Source organism: Bombina bombina, chromosome 12, assembly GCF_027579735.1.
Source record: "Bombina bombina isolate aBomBom1 chromosome 12, aBomBom1.pri, whole genome shotgun sequence".
Taxonomy (NCBI): domain Eukaryota; kingdom Metazoa; phylum Chordata; class Amphibia; order Anura; family Bombinatoridae; genus Bombina; species Bombina bombina.
In genome coordinates, this window is record NC_069510.1 from 100429734 (window position 1) to 100454380 (window position 24647).

At 39.1% G+C, this 24647-nt stretch overlaps 1 protein-coding gene and 1 non-coding gene across 5 annotated transcripts in view; both read right to left on the reverse strand.

Annotated features, from left to right (window-relative positions):
* LOC128642740 (non-structural maintenance of chromosomes element 3 homolog) overlaps nucleotides 1-23131 on the reverse strand; it is a 37406-nt gene extending 14275 nt beyond the window's left edge. Inside the window, exons 1-9 of one of the 4 annotated variants that reach the window (XM_053695523.1) lie at nucleotides 22879-23131; nucleotides 18722-18791; nucleotides 12277-12384; nucleotides 10866-10929; nucleotides 9078-9157; nucleotides 8473-8567; nucleotides 7758-7837; nucleotides 6867-6909; nucleotides 6714-6776 (exon numbers count right to left, since the gene is read on the reverse strand). In XM_053695523.1, coding sequence (XP_053551498.1) covers nucleotides 6714-6776; nucleotides 6867-6909; nucleotides 7758-7837; nucleotides 8473-8567; nucleotides 9078-9157; nucleotides 10866-10929; nucleotides 12277-12384; nucleotides 18722-18791; nucleotides 22879-22883 — 608 coding nt within the window. In that variant the 5' untranslated portion in view covers nucleotides 22884-23131. Of the gene's footprint in view, nucleotides 1-6713; nucleotides 6777-6866; nucleotides 6910-7757; nucleotides 7838-8472; nucleotides 8568-9077; nucleotides 9158-10865; nucleotides 10930-12276; nucleotides 12385-18721; nucleotides 18792-22190; nucleotides 22713-22764; nucleotides 22856-22878 lie in introns of those variants that run through there. The other 3 variants (XM_053695524.1, XM_053695525.1, XM_053695526.1) reach the window with 3 other exon arrangements.
* On the reverse strand, nucleotides 17383-17519 carry LOC128643260 (small nucleolar RNA SNORA11). The gene has a single exon (XR_008399791.1). It is a non-coding gene; the product is annotated as a small nucleolar RNA SNORA11 (small nucleolar RNA).
* Nucleotides 23132-24647: the final 1516 nt, after the last annotated feature.

The window sequence follows — 24647 nt, forward strand, 5'->3', positions numbered from 1 at the left end:
CTAGACAATCTCAATCCACGTAACAGTGACACCTGTACTTAGGTCAGAGAGGGATAAAATGGGACAGTGAGGTAGCTAGACACCCACGTACACCCTCTATAGAAGTGGAGAGTCAGTCAGGGTAATTAGCCTATAAGGTACTGACCCTGAACAGCATCTATCCCATATAGCACATATTTCTGTAGAAACAATAGCCTACATCTGGTTAATAAAATTCAGGCTATTCTGGGCAGGGTTTGGCTTACTTGGTTATGGAAGTTTCTTCATACCTACCTAGATGGCTAGTTTAATTAGATGCGTATCCTCCAAATATTAGTTAGTGAATGTCATTACAGCCTCTAAAATGGGCGCCCCCCGACAGATTCACACTGGAGACCTAATACCCCTATAATTAGCGGATGATTACTCTTCTTGCTGTTTATATTTCTGCTCTGCTTGTACTGAATTGCCTGGTATTTCGGGGCTGGACTGACCTTACTTGGCGGGATCAGACTGATATACTTCAGGAAAGTTTTCTTCTGTGAAAAGCACACTGGTCTAAAAGAGGCTGCCTCCGGGTGGTAAATCGCTATAGAACAAGCCACTGAGCTGTTGTTCGTTCCTGGTAGAGCGCTTCTCTCTTTGTATGCTGCTTGTACTGCAGACCATAGTACTTCCCTCATTGGGCACAAGAGAGGCCCTTATCCTTTATTAAGTTAAGGGTTCTATGTAAGTTTTTCAGTTTAAGTTTACTTTATAGATTTGAACCCTATAAAACCAGAAAATAGAGATTCTTCACAGGGGATCCAAAAGTGATCTCCATACTTTTAGAAGTTACCTTCTTTGGTTCTGTTTAGAGTTCTATAAGGGCCCAAGAGTGGCCTTCTAGCTTGTTTTGAAGGTATAGAGTTTTAATGGCAATAAATATATTATCTCATCTATTATTGTTTTGGCACACAATAACGCTTTGACTAAACTTCCTAATGAGTAATAATTTAATTTGTGGAAAATACCTGTTTGTATAATCTTGATTGACATGTATGCCTTGTTTACCTTTTGATGAATCTCAAAAAAATATTTTCAAAAAAAAAAAAAAAAAAAAAAAAAAAAAAAGGGCAGAAGATTGACGAAAATCTTTAGTTGCTTGAAGGTAAAATTTTAGAGCACGTACAACATCCAGGTTATGTAAAAGACGTTCCTTATTGGAAGGATTAGGACAAAAAAGAGGAACAACAATTTCATGATGAATGTTTCGATCTGACACAACCTTAGGGAGAAAACCCAACTTAGTACAAAGGACCACCTTATATGCATGAAAAATAAGGTATGGGGAAATCACACTGCAGAGCCGAAAGCTCAGAAACTCTGCGATCGGAAGAAATAGCAAGGAACAAAACCTTCCAAGATAACAATTTTATATCAACAACATGCATCAGCTCAAACTGAGCCTGCTGCAAAACTTTAAGAACGAGGTTAAGGCTCCAAGGAGGAGCAACAGGTTTAAACACCGGCCTGATTTTGAACAGGGCCTGAACAAAAGCTTGAACATCTGGCAAATCTGCCAGAAGTTTGTGTAAAAGAATACACAGTGCTGAAATCTGACTCTTCAGAGTACTGATTGACAAACCATTCTCCAGGCCCTCAGGAAGAAAAGATAAAATGCGGGGAATACTCACCCGGCTCCAGGAGAAACCCTTATATTCGCACCAAAAAAGGTATTTACACCATACCTTATGGTAAACCCTGCGAGTAACCGTTTACGAGCCTGAAGCATAGTATCAATGACCGCTTCAGAAGAACCATGTCTAGAAAGAACTAGGCGTTCAATCTCCAAGCAGTCCGCTTCAGAGAATCCAAATTTGGATAGAGGAATGGACCCTCAAGTAGAAGGTCCTTCCTCAGAGGAAGAGAAGACATCCTCACCAGATCCGTGAACCAGATCCTGCAAGGCCATGCAGGAGCAATTAGAATTACAGGTGCTCTCTCGTGTTTGATACGAGCAATGACTTGTGGAAGGAGAGCAAACGGAGGAAACAGGTATGCCAGAGAAAAAAAATCCAATGAACCGCTAGAGCGTCTATAAGAGCTGCCTGAGAATCTCTTGACCTTGAACTGTACCTTGGAAGCTTGGAGTTTTAACGAGACGCCATCAGATCCAACTCCGGAACCCACCACCTGAGGGTTATCATTGAAAACGCTTCCGGATGGAGAGCCCACTCCCCGGGATGAAAAAAAAGTCTGTCTGCTCAGAAAATCCACCTTCCAGTTGTCCACTTCTGGAATGTGGATAGCAGATAGGAGACTATTGTGAGCTTCCGCCCACTGCAGAATGCGAGTCACCTCCTTCATCTCCAAGGAACTCAGAGTTCCTCCCTGGTGGTGGATGTAAGCCACTGAGGTGATGTTGTCCAACTGGAATCTGATAAACCAGACTAAAGATAACTGAGGTCAAGCTATCAAGGCATTGAAGATTGCTATCAACTCCAAGATGTTTATGGGAAGAGAAGACTCCTCCCGAGTCCACAGGCCCTGAGCTTTTAGAGAGCCCCACACTGCTCTCCAGCCTAACAGACTGGCGTCCATAGTCACAATTACCAAAGAAGATCTCAGGAAGCAAGTTCCCATAGCCAGATTGTCCTGTGAAATCCACTATGAGAGAGAGTCTCTTGTTAGGGGATCCAGAGCTATCCTCTGCGATAAATCTGAATGGTCTCCGTTCCACTGACTGAGCATGCATAGTTGCCGAGGTCTCAGATGGAACTGAGCAAAAGGAAGGATGTCCATGGAAGCAACCATCAGACCATTCACCTCCATGCATTGAGCTACTGATGGACAAATAGCAGACTGGAGAGATAGGCACAAAGAAAGATGCTTGCATTTTCTGACATCAGTTTTTTTTGTTTTTTTTTTCTTCATGGACAGGGAATCTACGATTGTCCCTAAGAAACACACCTTTGTAGCTGGAACAAGGGAACTCTTCTCCAGATTCACTTTCCATCCGTGGGAAGGTAGAAAAGACAACAACATGTCGGTATGAGATTTTGCTAGTTGAAAAGATAACGCCTGAACCAGAATGTCGTCTAGGTAAGGTGCCACTGCAATTCCCTGGGATCTGATAACTGCCAAAAGAGCCCCAGAACCTTTGTGAATATTCTGGGAGCCGTGGCAAGACCAAACTGGAAATGCTTTTCTAGAAAGGCAAACCTTAGAAGCTGGTGATGATCGCTGTGAATGGCAACATGTAGGTACACGTCCTTCAGGTCTATAGTCGCCATGAACTGACCCTCCTGAACCAAAGGGAGAATGGAACGAAATAGTTTCCATCTTGAAGGACAGAACCCTGAGAAATTTGATGAGGCACTTTAGGTCTAGGATGGGATGGAAAGTTCCCTCCTTTTTGGGAACCAAACAAAATTTTAATAGAATCCTTGTCCCTGTTCTTTCACAGGAACAATTACTCCCAGGGAGCATAAGTCTTCAAACCAAGTAAGAGGGAGGCCTTCTTAAACTGTGTAGATTATAGTCTTGACAGGAGAAATCTGCCCCTTGGAGAGCAAGATTTGAATCCTATTCTGAAACCCTGGGATACCATGTCCACAGCTCACGAATCTGGGACCGCGTATTTAAGCATCCTGAAAAAGAGAAAGCCAGCCCCCACTTGATTGAAAATTAGACCGGGGCCGGATCCTTCATGCCGATTTAGAATCAGTGGAAGGCTTGTTCTGCTTCCCCTTATTCCAAGGCTGACTAGACCTCCAGGAGGTCCTGGATTGCTCTGGTTTGAAGGAAGAGGAGGAGGAAGACTTCTGTTCTTTAAAATTGCGAATGGAGCGAAAATTTGAATTCTGTCGACCTCTAGGTCTATTCTTCTTGTCCTGAGGTAGGAAAGGCCCCTTTCCACCCGTAATTTCAGAAATCATTTCTGCCAGACCAGGACCAAATAGAGTTTTACTTTTATAAGGTAAAGCCAAAAGCTTGGCCTTTGAAGATACATCAGCCGACCAAGATTTTAACCACAGAGCTCTGTGAGCTAAAACAGTGAAGCTAGACATTTTAGCTCCCAGTCTAATTACCTGCATGTTAGCATCGCAGATAAAGGTATTTGCCAGTTTAAGAGGCTCCTCCTATCTTGGATCTCCTCTATCGTAGTCTCTTCTGATATCAGATCAGACAAGGCATCGCACCAATAAGATGCTGCTCCCTCAACCGTAGCAATACTTGCCGCAGGTTGCCACTGTAATCCTTAGTGGATGTACATCTTTTTTAAATAAGCCTCTAGCTTCATATCCATGGGATCTTTAAAGGAACAACTATCCTCTATAGGAATGGTAGTTCTAGTTTAGAGTAGAGATAGCTCCTTCTACCTTAGGCACAGTGTGCCAGGAATCATGAATGGAGTCAGCAACAGGAAACATCTTTTTAAAAACAGGGGGAAAAGGAACCCCTGGCTTATCCCATTGAGCTATAATTTCAGACATCTTGTCTGGAACCGGAAAAACATCCACAGAAGAGGGAGAACCATAAACTATTACGTTTAGTAGACCTTTTAGGGTTGACAGCAACCGAAGGTTCAGTAGTCCAAAGTAACTAGAAACTCCTTTAGTAGTAACCGGAGATGTTCAAGCTTAAAACTGAAATTAACTTCCTCAGATTCTGAAGATTTTCCACCCTTTGTATCAGAGATCTCACCTTCAGAAGCTACTGAAGTACTGTATCTTCCTCATCAGACATTTGGGAAAGGTTGACTAGTGCAGATTTAGAGGGGTCAGAAACAGGTTTAAACTTTCCTCTTACGCTTACCCGAAGAAGGGAAAGCAGATAAAGCTGCAGACACCGCAGAAGTTACCTGCACAGCAAAATCTCCTGGCAAATAAACCTCAAGGAGCTTGAGAGGAACCGCAGGGCACTGCATGTGAAACAACCATAGCTTGGGACGTCTGAGGAGAAAGCTGAGGCATATCCTAAACAGCATTATCCTGAGAGACATACGGCTCAGAAGGGAGTAATTTGTCTTTAAATTTTAAGATCTTAGATAAGCAAGAGGAACAGAATTGCACAGGGGGTACAACCTGAGCCTCCAGACAAAGCAAACATTTGTCAAAGGAAATAGACGATATTTGGTCTGAGTCCATAATAAAAAAGAGCCGATTCCCAAATTAAGAAATATAAAAATTATTAATATAAAAAAAAGAGTACAATCAAAGTGCAAACACCTTTAGCTCTATAAAGGAAAAGAATATTTTAACAAAGTTTCCTCACACCTCTATATCTCAGCTAGCTGTGGAGTCTTATCGCACCCGGAGTTCACTAAAAAACTGTAAAAGGAACGGCCTAGATGTGGATCTACTGTCGGAGATCGACGACAAGACTAATATAAAAGGATTTTGTCTATCCGACTGGAAGTCTAACTGATCGCTGCGCTAACTAACTCACTCTGCTCTATATGAATAAAACGGAAAAGCGGATGAGTGACGTGATCGGAGAGAGAAAACTGTGCCACAGTAAAAGCGTGCGTTTCTGACCGATCACAGAAATTATCAGTTGAACACTCCGTATCTAATAGTAAAACCAACTATACAAAATAAATAAATATATCTACACCCCTTCAGCCAGTCTCTCCTAAATAACGGTAATTATTAACCCTTTAACATTTCACATTCCAGTGCCTGCCAAAAAAAACTGCCCCTAAAATGAACCCATCTTAAAAGGTTAAGACTTGTCCCATATGTTGATCCACAAGAGGAATTAACCTCCCAAGTGCTGTCCTTCAATACCTAGAAGGTAAAGGCACTTACCTGTGGATCCAGCTGCAGGGCAGAAACAGCTTCTCAGGTGTGATAGATACTCCACTCTCTATCAGGGACCTAAAGATAAAGAACAGAGTAACCAACCCTGGCTTTCTATAAGAGGTAGCAATAATGTTAGAAATAAAGCAAAGACAACCTTGCCGCTTTCTAACTGCTAAAAGCCACTCTTACTAAAGAGATTGACATGGACACAGCATAACCCCAATCTTTGCTTGCAGGGAAAAGTACTCATAAAAGGATTAAATATCTTCAGACACCATCTTCGCACATACTCCATTGACGGAGGCAAAGAGAATGACTGTGGATTATGGGTGAGGGAAGTTACACTCAACAGCTTTGCTGGGGTGCTCTTTGCCTCCTCCTGCTGGCCAGGAGTTGAATATCCCACTAGTAATTGGACTGAAGTTGTGGATTCTCCATGCCATAGGAAAGAAAAGCAAACTCTCTAAATGCTTACTGCTCATTACAACATATTGTTGAGATAAATCATCAGTTTCCACACATAGTCCTGATGCCTGAAGCACATACTCTAAAATACGTGTTAGCTAAATGTACACATCCAACTCTGAATATAGGTATTCTCATTAAAGTAAAATCATGTCTAGTTTTGTGTAGATTCTCTTTGCAATTATTCATTTCTTAGAGGTTTTTTTTAATGAACAAAGATGATTTCGTATTAGACCTATGCATTCGGACGGATTTTTTATTTTACAAACCCTGTATTTATGGTGCACTAGGATTGAAGGAAAACCGGCACAGATGTGTACAAACAGACCATCTGCTGTACTCCGGCTTGGGGTATATGTATAGCGGCCAGGCACAATAGCTACAGATCTAGTAACAATTAGGTAACCCTACAGACCGCAATAAGGTGCTATTTATTAATCAGTTTCAGGTCTTGCGTATCTATGACACGCACATACTTACTTCTGTTTCACAAATTCATCAGTCACTAGTTTCTTCACATCCCCAAAATCCTCACTTTTCTCACTGCAAATTAAATTAAATAAAACTTATTCATAAGATACCCAAAGAAAATCCTAAGAAAAACAAAATAATCTGAAGCTGTGTTTTACATACCCTTGATCAACACGCAGACGCCTCAGGGTCTCCCAGATAACAGCTGCCAAAAGCAGTGAGCAAAGGGTGCAAGAGATAAATGGGTTAATGAGACAATTGGAAGTCAAATCTAAATGAAGGTTTGTGTTAGCTGACTGGGCAAGTATTACAGATCTTTGTTACCCTGCAGGAACATTGTGTTACCTACAAATAAATATAGCAGGGTCTAATGCTGCATTAAAAAAGTAGAAAAAAAAAGCAGCAGTGCCACTGTATTAAAGTACAAAAAGTCTCTATATTTGGGTGGGAAGTCTGTTCATATAAACCTTTTGGGTTACATGCAGTCCTTAAAGGGACATGAAACCAAACATTTTTCTTTCATGATTCATGAATAGAGCATATCATTTTAAACAACTTTCCAACTTACTTTTATTATCCAATTTGCTTTTTTTTTTTTTCTTTGGTATCCTTGGTTGAGAAACATACCTAGGTAGGCTCAGGAGCTGGAAGCAGTTGATTGGTGGCTGCACATATATACTGCTTACCAGTGTGTTCAGCTAGCTCCCAGTAGTGCATTTCTGCTCCTCAAATAAAGGATACCAAGAGGATGAAGCAATATTGATAACAGAGGTTAATAGAAAAGTTGTTTAAAACGGTATGCTCCAACAAAGGATACCAAGAGAAAGAAATTAGAAATATTTTTTTTAAAAACTGTATGCTCTATCTGAATCGTGAAAAATAAATTGGAGTTTCATGCCCATGTAGTCATTCTAAATACAAAAGTGGCAAAGTATACATTTAAAAATCCTAGACACTCCTTCGGATAATATGATACACAAGCTATAGCGCTGTGCTTAATTGTATATTATTTTCTAAAGCTGCGTTAGCTTGAACACAGTCTTAGACACTTACATTCTTTTGTGGTATTTCCCTTCATAAAGATGACGCTGAGAATCACTGTGAGTAATCCAAGCTTGGCAACGCCGTCATCTCTGCAATAACAAAACCAGCATCAGAAGATGGATGGGCGGCACCTTGAGGACGCTCACTAAGCAAAACTCACATTAAAGTGAGACTTTTGCCGAGGGTGGCCAGAGGCGCTCAGTTTAGGCAGAAGCTTGCAGCCAAATAAAAAGTACTTTCTGTCTGCATTTTTTATACTTCATGACAGAGAGTCACCTTTATTTATAGCACTGGTAAAGGATTTACCCTCACTTTAACGCTTAAGTAGCAAATCCCATAAGAAATAAGTGGTGGTAACCAAAACACTGATATCAAGAAACAATGATCTGTGCCATGCATAATCTTGAAGTATTTTTCTCTAGTGGGACAAAAAATTTTTAAAATGTAAGCTATGGGCCCGGCCCATTCTTGGTTGAGCACCCTGGGTAGCAGCCACATTTAGCCACCAAAAAGCAAGCACTACCCAGGGTGCTGAATCAAAAATGGGCTGGCTCCTAAGCTTACATTCCTGCTTTTCAAATCAACATACCAAGACTACGAAGAAAATTTGATGATAGGAGTTAGAAAGTTGCTTAAAATTGCATGCACCGATTCATTAAAGAAAACATTTGGGTTTCATATTTCTTTAAATACACAGACATCACGTGAACCCCCAGTATCTTACACTCTAATATTGTCTCCCTGCACTCGCTCCAGCTTGTTGATCAGAACGTAAACGTGGTTCTTGGTGTCTATCTCCTCCAGCTGAAACCCAAACACCTGCAAAGTGGGAAAGAGCATTTCAGAATTGTGCACATAAACAGTGGCAATAAGGAGTTCACTAACGATTAGCACCTACAGCAGATTAATATGCCACAAAAGACTTTTAAGAGCTATAAGTGAGCTTTATTTCTGTAAAGAACTAGAACAGGCTACTTGCCCCCTTGTGTACCTGTCTCAATCTGCACACCTTCCGCTCAGCCCCTTTTCTAAGGCACCTACCTAAAAGCCAAACAACAATATACAACAGGGTAAGGATGTACTTTTTTTACTTCTAGAGGGTGCACTAAAGAACTATATTGATTAAATAAGCTGCAAAGCAGCTCTGGGTATCTGTACAGATCCTCACTCAGCATCTACAACATGCAAACAAGACCAGTTTAACCCAATAACCTTCCATCTTCATACAGAAGCGACTATGTAGGCAATAACCCCCGTTTAGCAAGTGCTTGCTCCTGCTGCCTTACTGAGTTCCATAGTGCAGTCATGTGCGGATTAAACCACTGTTACCTGCTGTAGGGTATTCTTAGCACGGTTGAGTATTTCTGGGTAAACATCCTTATACTCCTTCACTACATTCTTCACAATATCTGAAGTAAAGATTTTATGACATTATTTTCCAAACTGAAAACACAAGTTATCAGCCAGCAACATACAATATCTTGCAAAAAAATGTGTTACCAATTACAATGATCTATGCTCCGCATATTTTTGTTCTTCTACTGTACCAATTACAATAAACCTATTAACTGCCTCTTAGCAAGTCTTCAGCGCAAAATTAAATTAAAATCAGATTGTACTAATTTACTTCTTCCATTCACATCGGAATCTTCATCTACGTTAGTAAAGAAATCATCTACGTAGTAAAGAAACTACAGGAACCGGCTGATTGTGCGGGTTACTGATCACCCTGATAAGGAGCCTCAGTGTAACTCTAAGTCAGTGCTCGACATATATCATCAATATCTATCAGCCTAAAAATATAGGACCAAGTTTGGGAGTGTATGAACTCATTTCAATGTTTATTACACAAATTATCATAAAAAAAAATAAAAAAATATTATGGTTAAATTATGCAATTAACCGCTTCAGGACAGGGACAAGTGTTTACGATGTTAACATTAAGAGGAAACAGGAAGTCACATGATCATCACTTCGATCATCACTTCACTTTAATTCCAATGCTGGAAACAGATGTTTCCTTTTGTCAAAGCAGGAGGGTGCAGGATGCCAAAAGGACGTTATGCTGTCCTAAGGGCATTAAAGACAAACGCTGTTGGTATGGCATGCAACGTCCTAAGGGCGAAGGGGGTTAATTTGTGCTTTAGACTGAAGAAAATGTTATGATATAACAAAATATTACACTACCCCCACCCAGCTGGAAACATTTTCTGTTGAGAACAGTTTTTATAAATATTATTGACACATGAACTATCCATATTTAAGCGTTAACATTTTCCTTCTATATAAACATCAAATGTTCATTCGACGGCTCATACTATACAAAAATCACGCTGCATATATTGTAATTGGAATAGTATTGGTTCATGATGGCTGCAAGTTAGCGGTGGGGGTGAATGGGGGATACACATACGTTTCTTGATGTCTCTCAGCCAGTATGCCCGTGCCTTATTATACAGCATTAGTGGCACCCAGGTTTGTCAAGCCCTGTCTTGGAATCAAACATCTCATCTGTGCAAACCACACAAAATGGTATGAAAGGAATTATAAAAGGGTTCCCAGACCAGTTATTAAGGGGGGCTCTCCTTTATTCTATACCAGGGATATACATATTCCAGGAGCCACAGTTACTTCAGTTTAACTTCTGATTTTTTTTTTTTTTATTATTCTACATATATTTATATTCAAACACCATTGTACAGTTTCACAACTCCAGTACCTTGACAGCTCCTCTAAGGCAAAGGGGATGCAATAACACTTTTTGAATTTTAAATGAGCAGATTTTTTTTTTCTAACAAATCTGAAGTTTCTTCCATTTTTCTCCCCCCCCCCCGTATCACATGACAGCCGCAGCCAATCACAGAATCATATGTATACACTGCAAACTTGTGTTCCATAGGAGCCAATGCCTCAGCAAGCTTGCAAATAAAAATAATGTGTGCTATTTCATAATGTAAGCCATTTTATTTAAAAAAACAACATCATGCTCTATCTGAATCATGATGGAAAACAAATGGACTTTAGTCTCCCTTTAACAAGCTTTAAACAGTGTCCTATTGTAAGTTTGAGTTTTATATCCCTATAGAAGCCATTTAAGGTGCACAGTAACAAACTCACCAGCTCGCTTAATCGGCAGCTTTTTCTGATCTCGTATAAGAAAGTATTGTACAACTTCTCCCACCTGAGGGAAATGAGACAAAAAAATAAATTAAGACTTTGAATGACTGATCAGCAGTATAGTATAATGTATTGCTGTACACTATCAAATAGGTATCAGAGGCTGCAGCAAAGCAAGAAAAGCTTTATTGGGGTGAACACGGATGTATAATTTAATTTCCAGTTAAAGGGGCAGTAAAATTAAAATATCAGGATTCAGGTAGAGCACTGGTTTTCAAATATGTCATCAAGTCCCCCCAACAGGCCAGGTTTTCAGGATTAATTTGGTGAGAGCAGGTAAAATAACCATGTTTACCAACAGCTGATTATTTCACCTGTGCTCTAGTTCAGATATCCTCAAAATCTGAGCTGTTAGGAAGGTCTGAGGGCAGGTTTGAAAACTAGTGAGATGGAGCATGCAATTTAAACAACTTTACAATTTACTTAATTTTCTTAGTATCCTTTGTTAAAGAGCATACCTATGTATGCTCAGAAGCATGCAGTGCTGGGAGCCATCTGGTGATTGGGGGCTGCACATATGTTTCTTCCTTTTGGCTCCCTCAATGTGTTCAGCTAGCTCCCAGTAGTGTAATGTTGCTCCTTCAACAAAGGATACCAAGAGAATAAAGCAAACGTGACACTAGAAGTACATTTGAAAGCTGCTTAAAATGGCATGCTCTATTTGAATTACGGGTTTTATTTTGACTTTACTATCCCTTTAATCAGATAGCTGTAAATGTCAGAACTCCATTTACAACTCAGAGATCACTTGGGTTGCCCATAAGCCATTTTACAAAATAAAAGGGGAAGTCAGCATCACTGAATGTTATTGTGCAAGTGTCCTTACGATATAGAACACAGGTGCTATCCAGAAAATTCACAAATCCCCAGTGAACTTCCATGCATTTCTTAGGCCGTCTGCCAAAACACAGTGAGTGAGCACATTATTAAAAACACAGTAAATTCAAAATTAAACTTTTACGACTCAGCGTGCAATTTTAAACAAATCTATTTACTTCTAGCATCTAATGTGCTTTGTTCTATTTGGTATCCTTTGTTGAAAAGCATACCTAGGTAGGCTCAGGAGCAGCAAATGCGCTACTAGGAGCAAGTTGCCGATTGGTGGTTGCACCTATATGCCTCCTGTCATTGCCTCATCCAATGTGTTCAGCCAGCTCCCACTAATGCATTGCTGCTCCTTCAATAAAGGATACCAAGAGATTGAAGCATATCAGATAATAAAAATAAATGGTAACATTGATTAAAATTGCATAATCTATCTGAATCGTAAAACTAAATAAATGATTCATGTCCCTTTAATTCCACTGCCGATTCTTCTTATTACCAACCTGCACAAATTCAGCAACTTTACCTTAAGGCTCAGTTGCTCCGGGGAATGTTTTTCCAGATTTCTCTGCACTTGCGTTGCTGACTGAGTTAACATTAGAGAACTGTCCTCCCCCATATCATCGTCGTCGCCCTAACCACAAGAATATTACAGTGAATATAGATGGAAAATAAAAAGGATGTTGTGCTTGAGAGATGACAAATGTACTTTGTACCCAGGATTCAGCCAAAACAGTTAGAAGTCAGACATTTTTAGACGTTAATTTGTAATTTATATATCAATGAAATGTGATAACATTTTAATATCAATAATATTGTAGCAGATATTCAACAAATAATTACCAAAGAATAAACATTTGGTATTAAAGTGATGTTAAATCTGAGCGTTTAGCGCCTTTACGCAGTTAGGAAGTTCCATGCCGTCCTAACAGCGATGGGCTTAAACGCCGTTAGGACGGCATGGAACACCCTACCATATACAGCAAGCTGCAGCTTCCCTCTTTGACGTAGACAGAGATCGGCCTGAAGGGGGTGTGCCTAGCAGCATAGGCATTCTCCCATGATCCGATCTCAGCCTTCAAATCGACAATCACGTGACTTCATTTTTTACTAATAGTGTTTACATCAAAACTTTGTTCTGCTGTGAACACTATCGTACCACCACAAAGTGGTTAAAAATTGCTAGGATTTACCATCACTAAAAATAAACAGGACTTTCAGTGATTAGTTTGTAATATAGGGTACTAAACAAACCCTTTTCTGTGCCAATGCCTCCCCGCTAAACTCAGCGAGGTGACTTTTCCACCTCTAAACCAATAACCATGCTAGTCACATGACACTGTTCTGTATGCCAGCATGGCTATTGGTTTAGAGGTGGAAAGTCGTAAATGGATTATCTATCTTTTAAAACAATTAGATCAATTATACTCTCTATAAGCCCTGTTTAGCTTCCTGGCACTTGCAGGTTTCCAGAGCTTTGTAAGCACCAGCATCCCTAGATTTAACCAGTGATGTTAGGCCACTTACCTACCAGGAATGCAGGGGTAAATGAAGTGGGAGGGAAGGCTACAATATGCTCTGAAAGCACCCCCACCCCGGAATGACGACACATGGTTGTCATCCACACTTAAAGGGTTAATAAGAGTATAAGTAATCACACTGTAAGCTTAATGTCTCTGCCAGATCTACAGGGAGCATGCAATGCAAAGAAGATATCAAGAAAAGACCATATACAAAAAGTGAGTGAAGTGACAATTCTTAGGTGCATCAGGTATAATGAAAGCTTAGACCATGCCCTCGCTCCACAGTTAAAGGGACAGTATACACTCATTTTCATATAACTGCATGTAATAGACACTACTATAAAGAATAAGATGCCCAGATACTGATATAAAAATCCAGTATAAAACTGTTTAAAAACTTACTTAGAAGCTGTCAGTTTAGCTCTGTTGAAAATGTAGCTGGAAAGCCCACTGCAAGTGGGAAATAAGACCCTCCCCCCTACCCCTTCTTTTGCATATGAAAAGACCCTTTACACAAATAGGAGCAAGCTGGAGAAGGTAGCTGACCGTATTCACATAAAACTTTGGGGCTTGGTTAGGAGTCTGAAAATCAGAGCAATGTTATTTAAAAATAAGCAAAACTATACATTTATTTTAAAAAAAAAAAACTTTATGGGCTATATAAATAGATCATCTACAAAACATTTATGCAAAGAAAAAATGAGTGTATAATGTCCCTTTAACATCAGGTTATTGGATTCCTTACATTTAAAAGTGAAGGTAAATGTTATTCAATTACAATATATCAATGCACTCTTTCATGAATGAATAAGCTAATAGCTAACTTCATTTTATAAATTATTTGTCTTGTATTTTGATCTATATTTTTTCCCTACCGTTCTGACGATAACTCCTCCCAACCTCTATTTCCTGATGTGCGGTAATTTCAGAAGAGCGTTCACGATAAGCAAAGTCTGAATATCTACGGGAGCAGCAGCAAAGCCATTGCTAGAGTTACTGCTGATTTACTTAGCCTACTTCCGTGTCATGCTTATCGTTAAGTCACATGGACTGCTACGCAAGTTCATTTGCACCAACTGAAAGTGCACAGCTACGGACTTCCTGTCCCGAAACGCGCGTGTACTATCAGCTAAATAATTAGACAGTAGCGCATGTGCATATCTACAAGCAGGCAAATGACATAAGGTCACAGCTGCCTAACAGCCACATTTTCAACTGGCTGTTAAAAAAACGTGACCCAGACTTTAAAAAAAAAACAACAACAAAAAACAGGTTGATTATACAGAGCGGCAAACAGGTAATTAAAAGTGAGATTACTGGGATTTAGAATGAATATTTAACAAAATGATGAATTAAAGTCTTATTGATTTTTAACACAGAATTGGATTTTGGATCAGCATCAAGGTAACTTTACCTTCACTTTAAAGGGATATCCAACTTTTTCCCATGAGAGGCTACATCAGATTTTTCTTTCTGTTAGAGAGCTGGTGAGCAAGTCTTAATACAGGGCTCAACAAATCCAGGTGTCAGGGAAACACTGGTCCCTTGGTGAGATATATATATATATATATATTACACACATTCATATATGCATATTGACACAGTACTGTGCGACAAAATGTCAAATCAATATTTGCTGTGACAAAGCTCATATTAGACTTATTTATAGATCACATTTTACTCCAGATTTAATTTCTTAATGGAATTCCAAGGATGAAATTGGCAGTTTCAGATGTAAAATTTACAGAGGCTGATATTATCCATTGTTTCAAAAACTGTCCTAAAGTTTCCAGATTTTGGAATAGAGTCAACTTCTGATTAAATACGTTTCTCATAAGTAATTTTCTTTTACAGAGAGAAGATTTTATTTTTCAGGCAGTCCTACTCCACTTTTTATTGTTTAAAAAGATAGATAATCCCTTTATTACCCATTCCCCAGTTTTGCATAACCAACAGTTATATTAATATACCTTTTTACCTCGGTGATTGCTTTGTATCTAAGCTTCTGCAGACTGCCTCCTTATTTCAGTTCTTTTGACAGACTTGCCAATCAGTGCTGACTCATAAATAACTCCACGGGAGTGAGCATGTTATCCGTAGGGCACACATGAACTAGAACTAACTTTGAAAAACTCTCAAAATGCACTTAGATGAGACGGCCTTCAAGGGCTTAGAAATTAGCATATTAGCCTAACTAGGTTTAGCTTTCAACAAAGAATACCAAAAGAACCAAGGAAAACATGAAAGATTAATTTTGACTAGACTGTCCCTTTAAGAAAATGTATCGGAAGGAGAATGAATGTCTGATTAATACAGCTATCTTGGTAGATTTGTAACACAATGAAAGCTTACGAGCCAGCCTATTTTTGGTTCAGCACCCTGGATAGCGCTTTCTGATTGAGGGCAGCATTTAGCCACCAATCAGCAAGCGCTACCCAGGTGCTCAACCAAAGATACGCTGGCTCGTAAGCTTACATTCATGCTTTTTTTAAATAAAGATACCAAAAGAATGAAGAAAAATTGATAATAGGAGTAAAATTACAAAGTTGATTAAAATTGCTGCTCTATTTGAATCATGAAAGAAAATATTTGGGTTCAGTGTCCCTTTAAAATTATTGACAATTAAGACTCAGCAACTCATCTTATTTTAATGGGAGAGTCTAGTCAAAACTATAGTGATGGTAAACTTTAGCTAATCAAAAGCCAAATCTTTGCCATAAAAAAAAAAAAAAAGTATATGTGTACCTTTTTTTTTTTTTTTAAATCTATCCATGAAAAGGGTTAAATCCGTGCCTATAGTAATGCTTCTTTTAGAATGTTATGCCGGCCAACTGGGATGAACTTTTTTTATGACAATTCCAATGAACATCCAATCAGTGTGTGTGTCATATGACACTCCTGAAGTCCAGCCTGTTGAAAGCCCTTAGGAAGCCTATGTAGAAAGTGGGTGGGACTGATCTCTATGTCACAGCCCAGACAAAAGAGGAAATGAAGGGGGAGGCAGAGGAACAGAAGATACATAGGGGTCGATTTATCAAAGGCTTTCGCCAGCCTTCAACCCCCTAAGACTGTAGGTTCTCACTGCAGTCCGTATCCAACAAGTAGCGGTCATCCCCGGTCGGACGAGATTGACAGCTCCTGCCCATGCAAGATTGGCCTTGCGCGGCGTTGCACAAAAGCCTAAAATTGCATTCTTGTGCAATGCTGAATTCCAGTAGCGGAATTCAGCCCGCCAGGGGCGAGATGCGGCACACAGGGGCGTGTATGTACGACCCTGTCCGCCGCAGCTTGATAAATCGACCCCCAAGTAGGATTATAAATCTTATTATAAAATATATTAAAAAATTAAAAATATACAGTTTTGCTTGTACACCAATATATTTTTCATTGCAACATTCTTAAAGTCTGAAATTTACCATCTCTTTAAACTTATATGATTCAGATAGGGCATGTCATTTTAAACAACTTTCCAATTTACTTTTATAATCAAACTTGCTTTGTTCTCTTGGTATTCTTTGTTGAAAGCTAAACCTAGGTAGGCTCATATGCTAATGTTTAAGCCCTTGAGGTCGCCTCTTATCTCAGTGCATTTTGAATGATTTTCATCGTAGACAGTGCTAGTTCATGTGTGCCGTATAGATAACATTGTGCTCACTCATTTATTTGATTGGCTAAAATGCAAGTCTTTCAAAAGAACTGAAATAAGGGGCAGTCTGCAGAGGCTTAGCTACAAGGTAATCAGAGGTAAAAACTATATAAATATAACTGTAATGGTTATGCAAAACTGGGGAATGGGTAATAAAGGGAGTATATATATCTTAAACAATAAAAATGTTTGACATTCTTGCAACAGTAGTAGTTCTATATATATACAGCCAGTATCTGCCGATACCATAGCGCAATCACAAAGTGTTATTGTGTTTGATCAGAAACTAGTTTGCTTGAAGAAGAATATTGTTAATATCATTACAAGTACTATTAAACAAAAAAACTCCCTGTGCGAAACACACAAACATTAACCTGGAGAAGCGGAGAGTATGAAAAACTGGAGTGTGAAATTGTGGCCACTGAAACATAGGCTGGATAAACCTTACTATAAAAAAAAACAAATGTTTGCTGCCTTCTACGACAGAAAGGCCAATAGCTTAAGGTCCCCTGCAAGTGACAAGGCAGCATGTGATTTCTCTGTGGTGTGGTATAAACAGCCGAGTACTGGCCTAACCAACGTCTGCTCTGAGCACACCAGGGTCCCTGGCGGGAATCGAACCTATAAGCCTGTGCTCTATGTACAGGTGTCAAACCCACTGGGCTATCCCCAGACCTGCACATAAATGCTACACCTGCTGAGGTATCCCAGACCCTGCACACTAATGATTTAAAGGGACAGTCAACGCCAGATTTTTTGTTGTTTAAAAAGATAGATAATCCCTTTATTACCCATTCCCCAGTTTTGCATAACCAACACTGTTATATTAATATACTTTGTATTTCTGTGACTAACTTGTATCTAAGCATCTTCTGACCGCCCTAGTCACATGACTTTTAGTTATTATCTATTGACTTGCATTTTAGCCAATTAGTGCAGTGTCTGCCACTAGCCACGGGCGTGATCACAATGCTATCTATATGGCCTACATGAGCTTGCTCTCCCCTGCTGTGAAAAGTAAATAAAATAGAGGCAGTCTTCAAGGGCTTAGAAATTATCATATGTGCCTCCCTAGGTTTGCTTTCAACTAGAATACCAAGAGAACAAAGCAAAATTGTTGATAAAGGTAAATTGGAAAGTTGATTAAAATTACATGCCCTATTTGAAAAATTAAAGTTTTTTTGGACTTGACTGTCCAAACCAGGCACTGTACCTGCTGAGCTATCCCCAGTGCTGTGTGTCAGATCTCATGAATTGACTTTGCAGTATTTCCCCACCAATATAAAAGGAACATTGTACACTAGATTTTTCTTTGCATAAAGGTTTTGTAGATGATCCCTTTAAATTGCTCATCTGGGGAATGATATTGTAACAATGTATAGTTTTGCTATTTACTTTTTTAATAACATTGTGCTGATTTTCAGACTCCAAGCCCCAGAGTATCAGATGTATACGCGCGTTTACAGATTCCTGCTGGCTCCTGTTTGTGTAATCTGTCTTTTCATATACAGGGAGGGGAGGAGCGTTTGCTCTTACAGCTTTACCAGCCCCTTTAACTGGGTGTCCCAGTCTAACCTCAAGTTTTTAAAAGGTTTTATACTGGATTTTTAGATTAGTATCTGTGCATACTCTTCTTTATAGTAGTGTCCATTACATTCAGGTATATGAAAATTGGTGTATACTATCGGCTGGCAAACTTTATTGTGGAGTACACGGCGTTGTTATTTAACATTAGTACAAACACACAGCAGGTCTGCAATAAAATATGTTGAATCCTCTTACGGATTCCTGGTGCTACTTACTTGAATAACGGTGGCATCACGGTGGGTGCTGGGTCTTCCTCTCTTCCTTGCCTGGGACATGTTTTCCCACCTGAAAGATATCAAACACTGTCAGATTTGCCCCAGACACACCACCAGGGTGGATTTTATTTAAAGGGACACTGAACCCAAATTTTGTCTTTCGTGATTCAGATAGAGCAGGCAATTTTAAGCAACTTTCTAATTTACTCCTATTATCAAATGTTCTTCATTCTCTTGATATCTTTATTTGAAATGCAAGAATGTAAGTTTAGATGCCGGCCCATTTTTGGTGAACATGGTTAGTAAGACCAATTTAAGTCATGGTTTTAATTTTTAGAATAATTTTTCAATTATTTTCCCAGTTATATCAGACCATTACCGATTTTGTTATGTATCATTTGATATGTATGAAATTATTGGGAGGTGAACTATGTCCAGTTTAATTAATCAATTTGCATTGTTCTCGTGGTATCCATTGTTGAAAAGAATACATAGGTAGGCTCAGACGCAATGCACTAATGTGAGCTAGCTGCTCGGTCACAGTAGAGCATTGCTCTCCTTCAACAAAGGATACCAAAAGAATAAAGCAAATTTGAGCATAGAAGCAAATCTGAAAATTGTGTGCTCTGAAACCCAAAAGTTATCTTTCATGATTATGTCACTTTAAGGTCTATTTCTCAACACTATGTTCAGCTTATAACATTATTGCTATGAAGAAGGGGCAGGTTATTTCTGCAGACAAAAAAAATCTACAAAACCAATAATATGTAATATCTTCAGGATAGAAAAAGTACCCAAAATAATCAGACAGAAACCTCTGGGAGATAGATCATGGCATTGTAAATGGATTCATTTAATTAATTTATGAAAAAAATTAAACATTACAGCCATTAATATACAGCATCTTGCTATATAATTAAAAATGAATATATATTTCAGGATGAATAACCTTTAGATCCTGGTTTCCCAACAGCCGGGCTGTGATGTAAGATATAAGGAGAAGTAAGCCAAACTTGGTCTGTTTTCTCTAGAAAAAAAGGCCCTTTGGGAGTGACATTACTATATATATATATATATATATATATATATATATATATATATATATATATATATATATATATATATATATATATATATATATATATATATATATTTTTTTTTTTTTTTTTTTTTTTCATTCAAGGCCCATATACAGAGATAGCAGAAGCTCTGTTTATTCCAAGAAAATAGTTTGCAACAAGGGGTCACAATTTAAGGCTTGAGAAAAGGAGATTTAATCTCCTGCAACAAACATTAATTCACTGTAAATTGTGCAACTCATTACCTAAGGAGGTAGTACATGCCAATACCTTAGATACATTTAAAAATGGTTTAGATACATTTCTGGCTAGAACCAGAATTCTGGAAAAGTGTTGCTTGTGTAAAATGGGTCACCTTTTTTAATGGAATTAATTTAAAGGGACAGTCAAGTCCACAAAAACTTTCACGATTTAAATAGGGAATGTAATTTTAAACAACTTTCCAAATTACTTTTATCACCAATTTTGCTTTGTTCTCTTCATATTCTTAGTTGAAAGCTAATTCTAAGAGGTTCATATGCTAATTTCTTAGACTTTGAAGACTGCCTCTAATCTGAATGCAGTTTCACCACTAGAGGGCGTTAGTTCATATGTTCCATATAGATAACATTGAGCTCAGGGTGAAGTTACCCAGGAGTGAGCACTGATTGGCTAAAATGCAAGTCTGTCAAAAGAACTGAAATAAGGGGGCAGTTTGCAGAGGCTTAGATACAAGGTAATCACAGAGGTAAAAAGTGTATTTTTATAACAGTGTTGGTTATGCAAAACTGCGGAATGGGTAATAAAGGGATTATCTTTCTTTTTAAAACAACAAAAATTCTGGTTATGATCGTCCCTTTAAAGGGTCATGAAACCCAAATTATATAATATAAGTAAATTGGAATGCTGTTTAAAAAATTGTATTCTCTACCTGAATCATGAAATAAAAATTGTGGGTTTATTGTCCCTTTAAGCTCAACTGGAGCTTTTTTTGTAAGTATACTAGGATTTGTATAGGTTATGGGCTTCTGTTTTTTTATATATATATATATATATATATATATATATATATATATATATATATATATATATATATATATATATATATATATATATATATATATATACATACATACATACATACACACAGGTAGTCCCCAGGTTACGAACAAGATAGGTTCTGTAGGTTTGTTCTTAAGTTGAATTTGTATGTAAGTTGGAACAGGCACTTTATTTAGGTGAAACTCTAGCCAAACATTTTTTTAGTTTTGGAAAGCATAGGGAAAAGTTTGTTTTGCTATCTGTGCCACTGTTCAGAAAATTTCACATCACTTTCTGTCCTTGTGACAATTGGATTTTGAGTATTTTGGTTTATCCTGTAAAGAAGGATTGGCAATAAAGCTCTATTTTATCTGTTTGTAAGTATGAGTTGTACTTAAGTCGGATGTCTGTAACCCGGGGACTGCGCATATATATATATATATATATATATATATATATATATATATATATATATAAATTAAAAAAAAAGATTAGACATGGCACTGTAGCATGCCAGCTAAGCATATGAATATACTAACTGAAAAACTGATATGATGGATGGTGTCTTGACAACAGCTTATGTATAAGCCGAAACGTTGACTATGTTGAACCAGTCTCAAAATACCAGAATAATCTTTGTTTAATACATACTAGTGACATTTCGGGTCTGATGAAGGGGTGTATGCTTTTATATACATACACAAAATTCCAGGCCTTGGACACATCCGGCTAAAATTTACCAGACCTTGAGGTCACTTGGGTTGAGAACCACTGCTTTAGATTATAATGTATCTTAAATAGAAACTTTCTTTAGACAGATTTTTCCATTAAACCATACTACACAGAGCCTGACAAACCTTCTGCTTTGATTTAGTTTTGCAACTCATGCAGACCCCTGTTTATTCTGGAGATACCCCAAGGTCTTCTTTCAACTAAATCAGCAAAAGCACAACACTGGATGTCACCTTGATCAGTACAAGGGAAAGTTAGGATAATTTTCCCCTAAGGCATACTGGGCTAATGGTGAGTAGGGTTATTTGACATGTACACCTACCCCCTCTTGGTTAATCTGAAATACACTGACAAGACTTATTTGCAGGATCATCTGACATGCACACACACAACCACCCTGCGTTGGCTCAAGTGACAGTTGTACACAACTACCCTGTTCTGGGTCATCTGATATGCACACACAGCCACACTCTGCTAAGTTACGTAACAGGTGCACAAGCCACCTTCTGCAAGATCACAAGACAGGTGCACACAGCCACCCTCTGCTGGGTCATGTGTCAGGCACAGACAACCCCTGCTGGGTCACATGACAGGCACAAAGTCACCCTCTGAGTTATGCAACAGGAACACACAATTACCTCCTGCTGGGTCATGTGACTGATGCACAAACAGCCAAGCCTGGCTGAATTATGTGAAAGGCACAGACAACCTCTGCGGAGTAATGTGGTAAGAACACACACCCATACCCTGCTGGGTCATGTGACATGCAAAGCCACCCTTCACTGGGTCATGTGACAAACACACACCATCCACAGGCCCGTTAGGTCATAAGGCAGGTATACTCAGCCACCATTTTCTGGATCATGTGATAGGCACACACTGCTACCATCTGCTTGGTCATGTGCCAAGCACACACAATCACCCCCTGCTGGGTCATGTCATGTGACAGACACACACAGCCAACCCTGCAAGGTTATGAGGCAGGCATACACAACCACCCTCTGCTGTTACACCCACGGTGACCCACCCCTTGCAGGGACACACCCAACTAACACCTGCTGTAGCTTGTAGAGCGTGCACAACTGCCCCCTGGCAGGTCATGTGATACAGCCACCACTCACCCTCCTGCAAGACACACAAACCTACAGTACAGTAATACCCGCCATGGACAGAGTACTAATAAGCTACTCAACCCCTCCCGCGGCACATTACCCCGGTTTTACCGGACCCGCCCTGTATATATCCTGCACCGAGACCACCTGGAGGAACAGTAATGTCGGGCCGCACGGTGTCTCTGTCAATCACCGAATCACCACGCCCTCTTACCACATAGGTCACGCCTCCCTACTCAAGTTCTTGATTCGTCTTCTCTTGTAATGTCGGTGGTGCACATTCCGTGCCCTTCAATTATCTCCCGCCTCTCGGCCACACAGACCACGAGTTTCTTGACTATGCCCGCCTCCTACATAAAAGCGTTGCCCCCTACTAATACGACTACAAAGCAAGCATGGGCCCTATTAACCCGCCTCTTTAGGAGACATAAGGCTATGTGCGCCATGGTTGTGTGGCGGGAAGAGGCTGGGCGCTGATTGGATGTTACGTCAGAGAAATTTCCCGTTCATTTCGTCGTGATACAAATATGTTACTTTAGTCGCTCGCTCCCGAGAGTCACTCCCCACATCTCTGAAGTAACCCGTGTGGTGCACTGCAGAGCAGATTGTATCAAACGGGACAGTGTAGTATTACAGCGTGCTGCAGTGCCCAGTAAAGTGAAATCGTACATACTGAAGTACCGTTGGAAAAGGTTTCAAAATGTTACAAAAATAGCAGCTAGGAGGGGATAAAAGTTTTGCTAAATCTTTGTTTTTATTATTGTAATGTGTGTGTCTCTTTCACATCAAGAGCCCTGCGATATAACCATTTCTCAATTTGCCTTTCTAAAATACTTTGAGGTAGCTCGCAGTACCTATTAGATTTCTTAATCCCATGTTTTATTACATTGTTTGTACTTCTGAAAGCATTAGAACCCTGTGTGTGTTACAGTGAGATCAGAGGCTGGTGAGGCACTAGATATGATACACCAGAGAAACACATACAGAGGGCCGCAAGTACCCCCAACAGGGCAGGTTTAATTTATAGCTGAACCAATCAGCTGATGGGTGAGAGCAAGTTAGTAACCACTGAGTTACTGATCAGCTGATTGCTTCACCTGTGCACTGATTCAGCTATAATGAAAACCTGGCCTGATGGGGGTACTTGAGGACCATGGTTGAGAAACACTGCACTAAAGCACCAGCTCATCGGAAATGTATTGATTGCCTGGAGAATAACACACACATACTCTGCTCACTGACACCCACACACACTCTGCTCACATACACACTCACACAATTCTGTGGCACAGTGCCAGTTACTAAGCAATTAGAAAGATCCACAATCTCTTCTCTACTCACCACTGTATTGTAAAAATAGAAATAATTTACCATACAAATTTTACACAAAGGACAAGTTATCAATACTGCCAACACAGCTGCTGCTGCAATATGGTGTTCAAGAAACGCATGTGCACATCCCACTTAGGTATGCTCTTCAACAAAGGATACCAAAAGAATGAAGTACATAATAATAAAAGTAAAATAGAAATGTTTGTGTGCAATTTATATCTGAATGATGGAAATGTAATCATGACTTTCATGTTCCTTTCAAAAACTAATTTCTTTTGCTGACATGGGGCCAGTAACAGTTAAAGGGACATGAAACCCAAATTTTTTCTTTCATGATTTAGAAAGAGCATACAATTATAAACAACTTTCTAATTTACTTCTATTATCTATATTGCTTCATTCTCTTGATATTCTTTGCTGAAAAGCATATCTAGATATGCTTAGTAGCTGCTGATTGGTAGCTGCACATAGATGCCTCATGTGATTGGTTCACCGTGTGCATTGCTATTTCTTCATTAAAGTATATCTAAAGAATTAAGCAAATTAGGTAATAGAAGTAAATTGGAATGTTGTTTAAAATTATATTCTCTACCTTAATAATGAAAGAAAATGTTTGGGTATAGTATCCCTTTAATGCTAAATTTTCAAAAT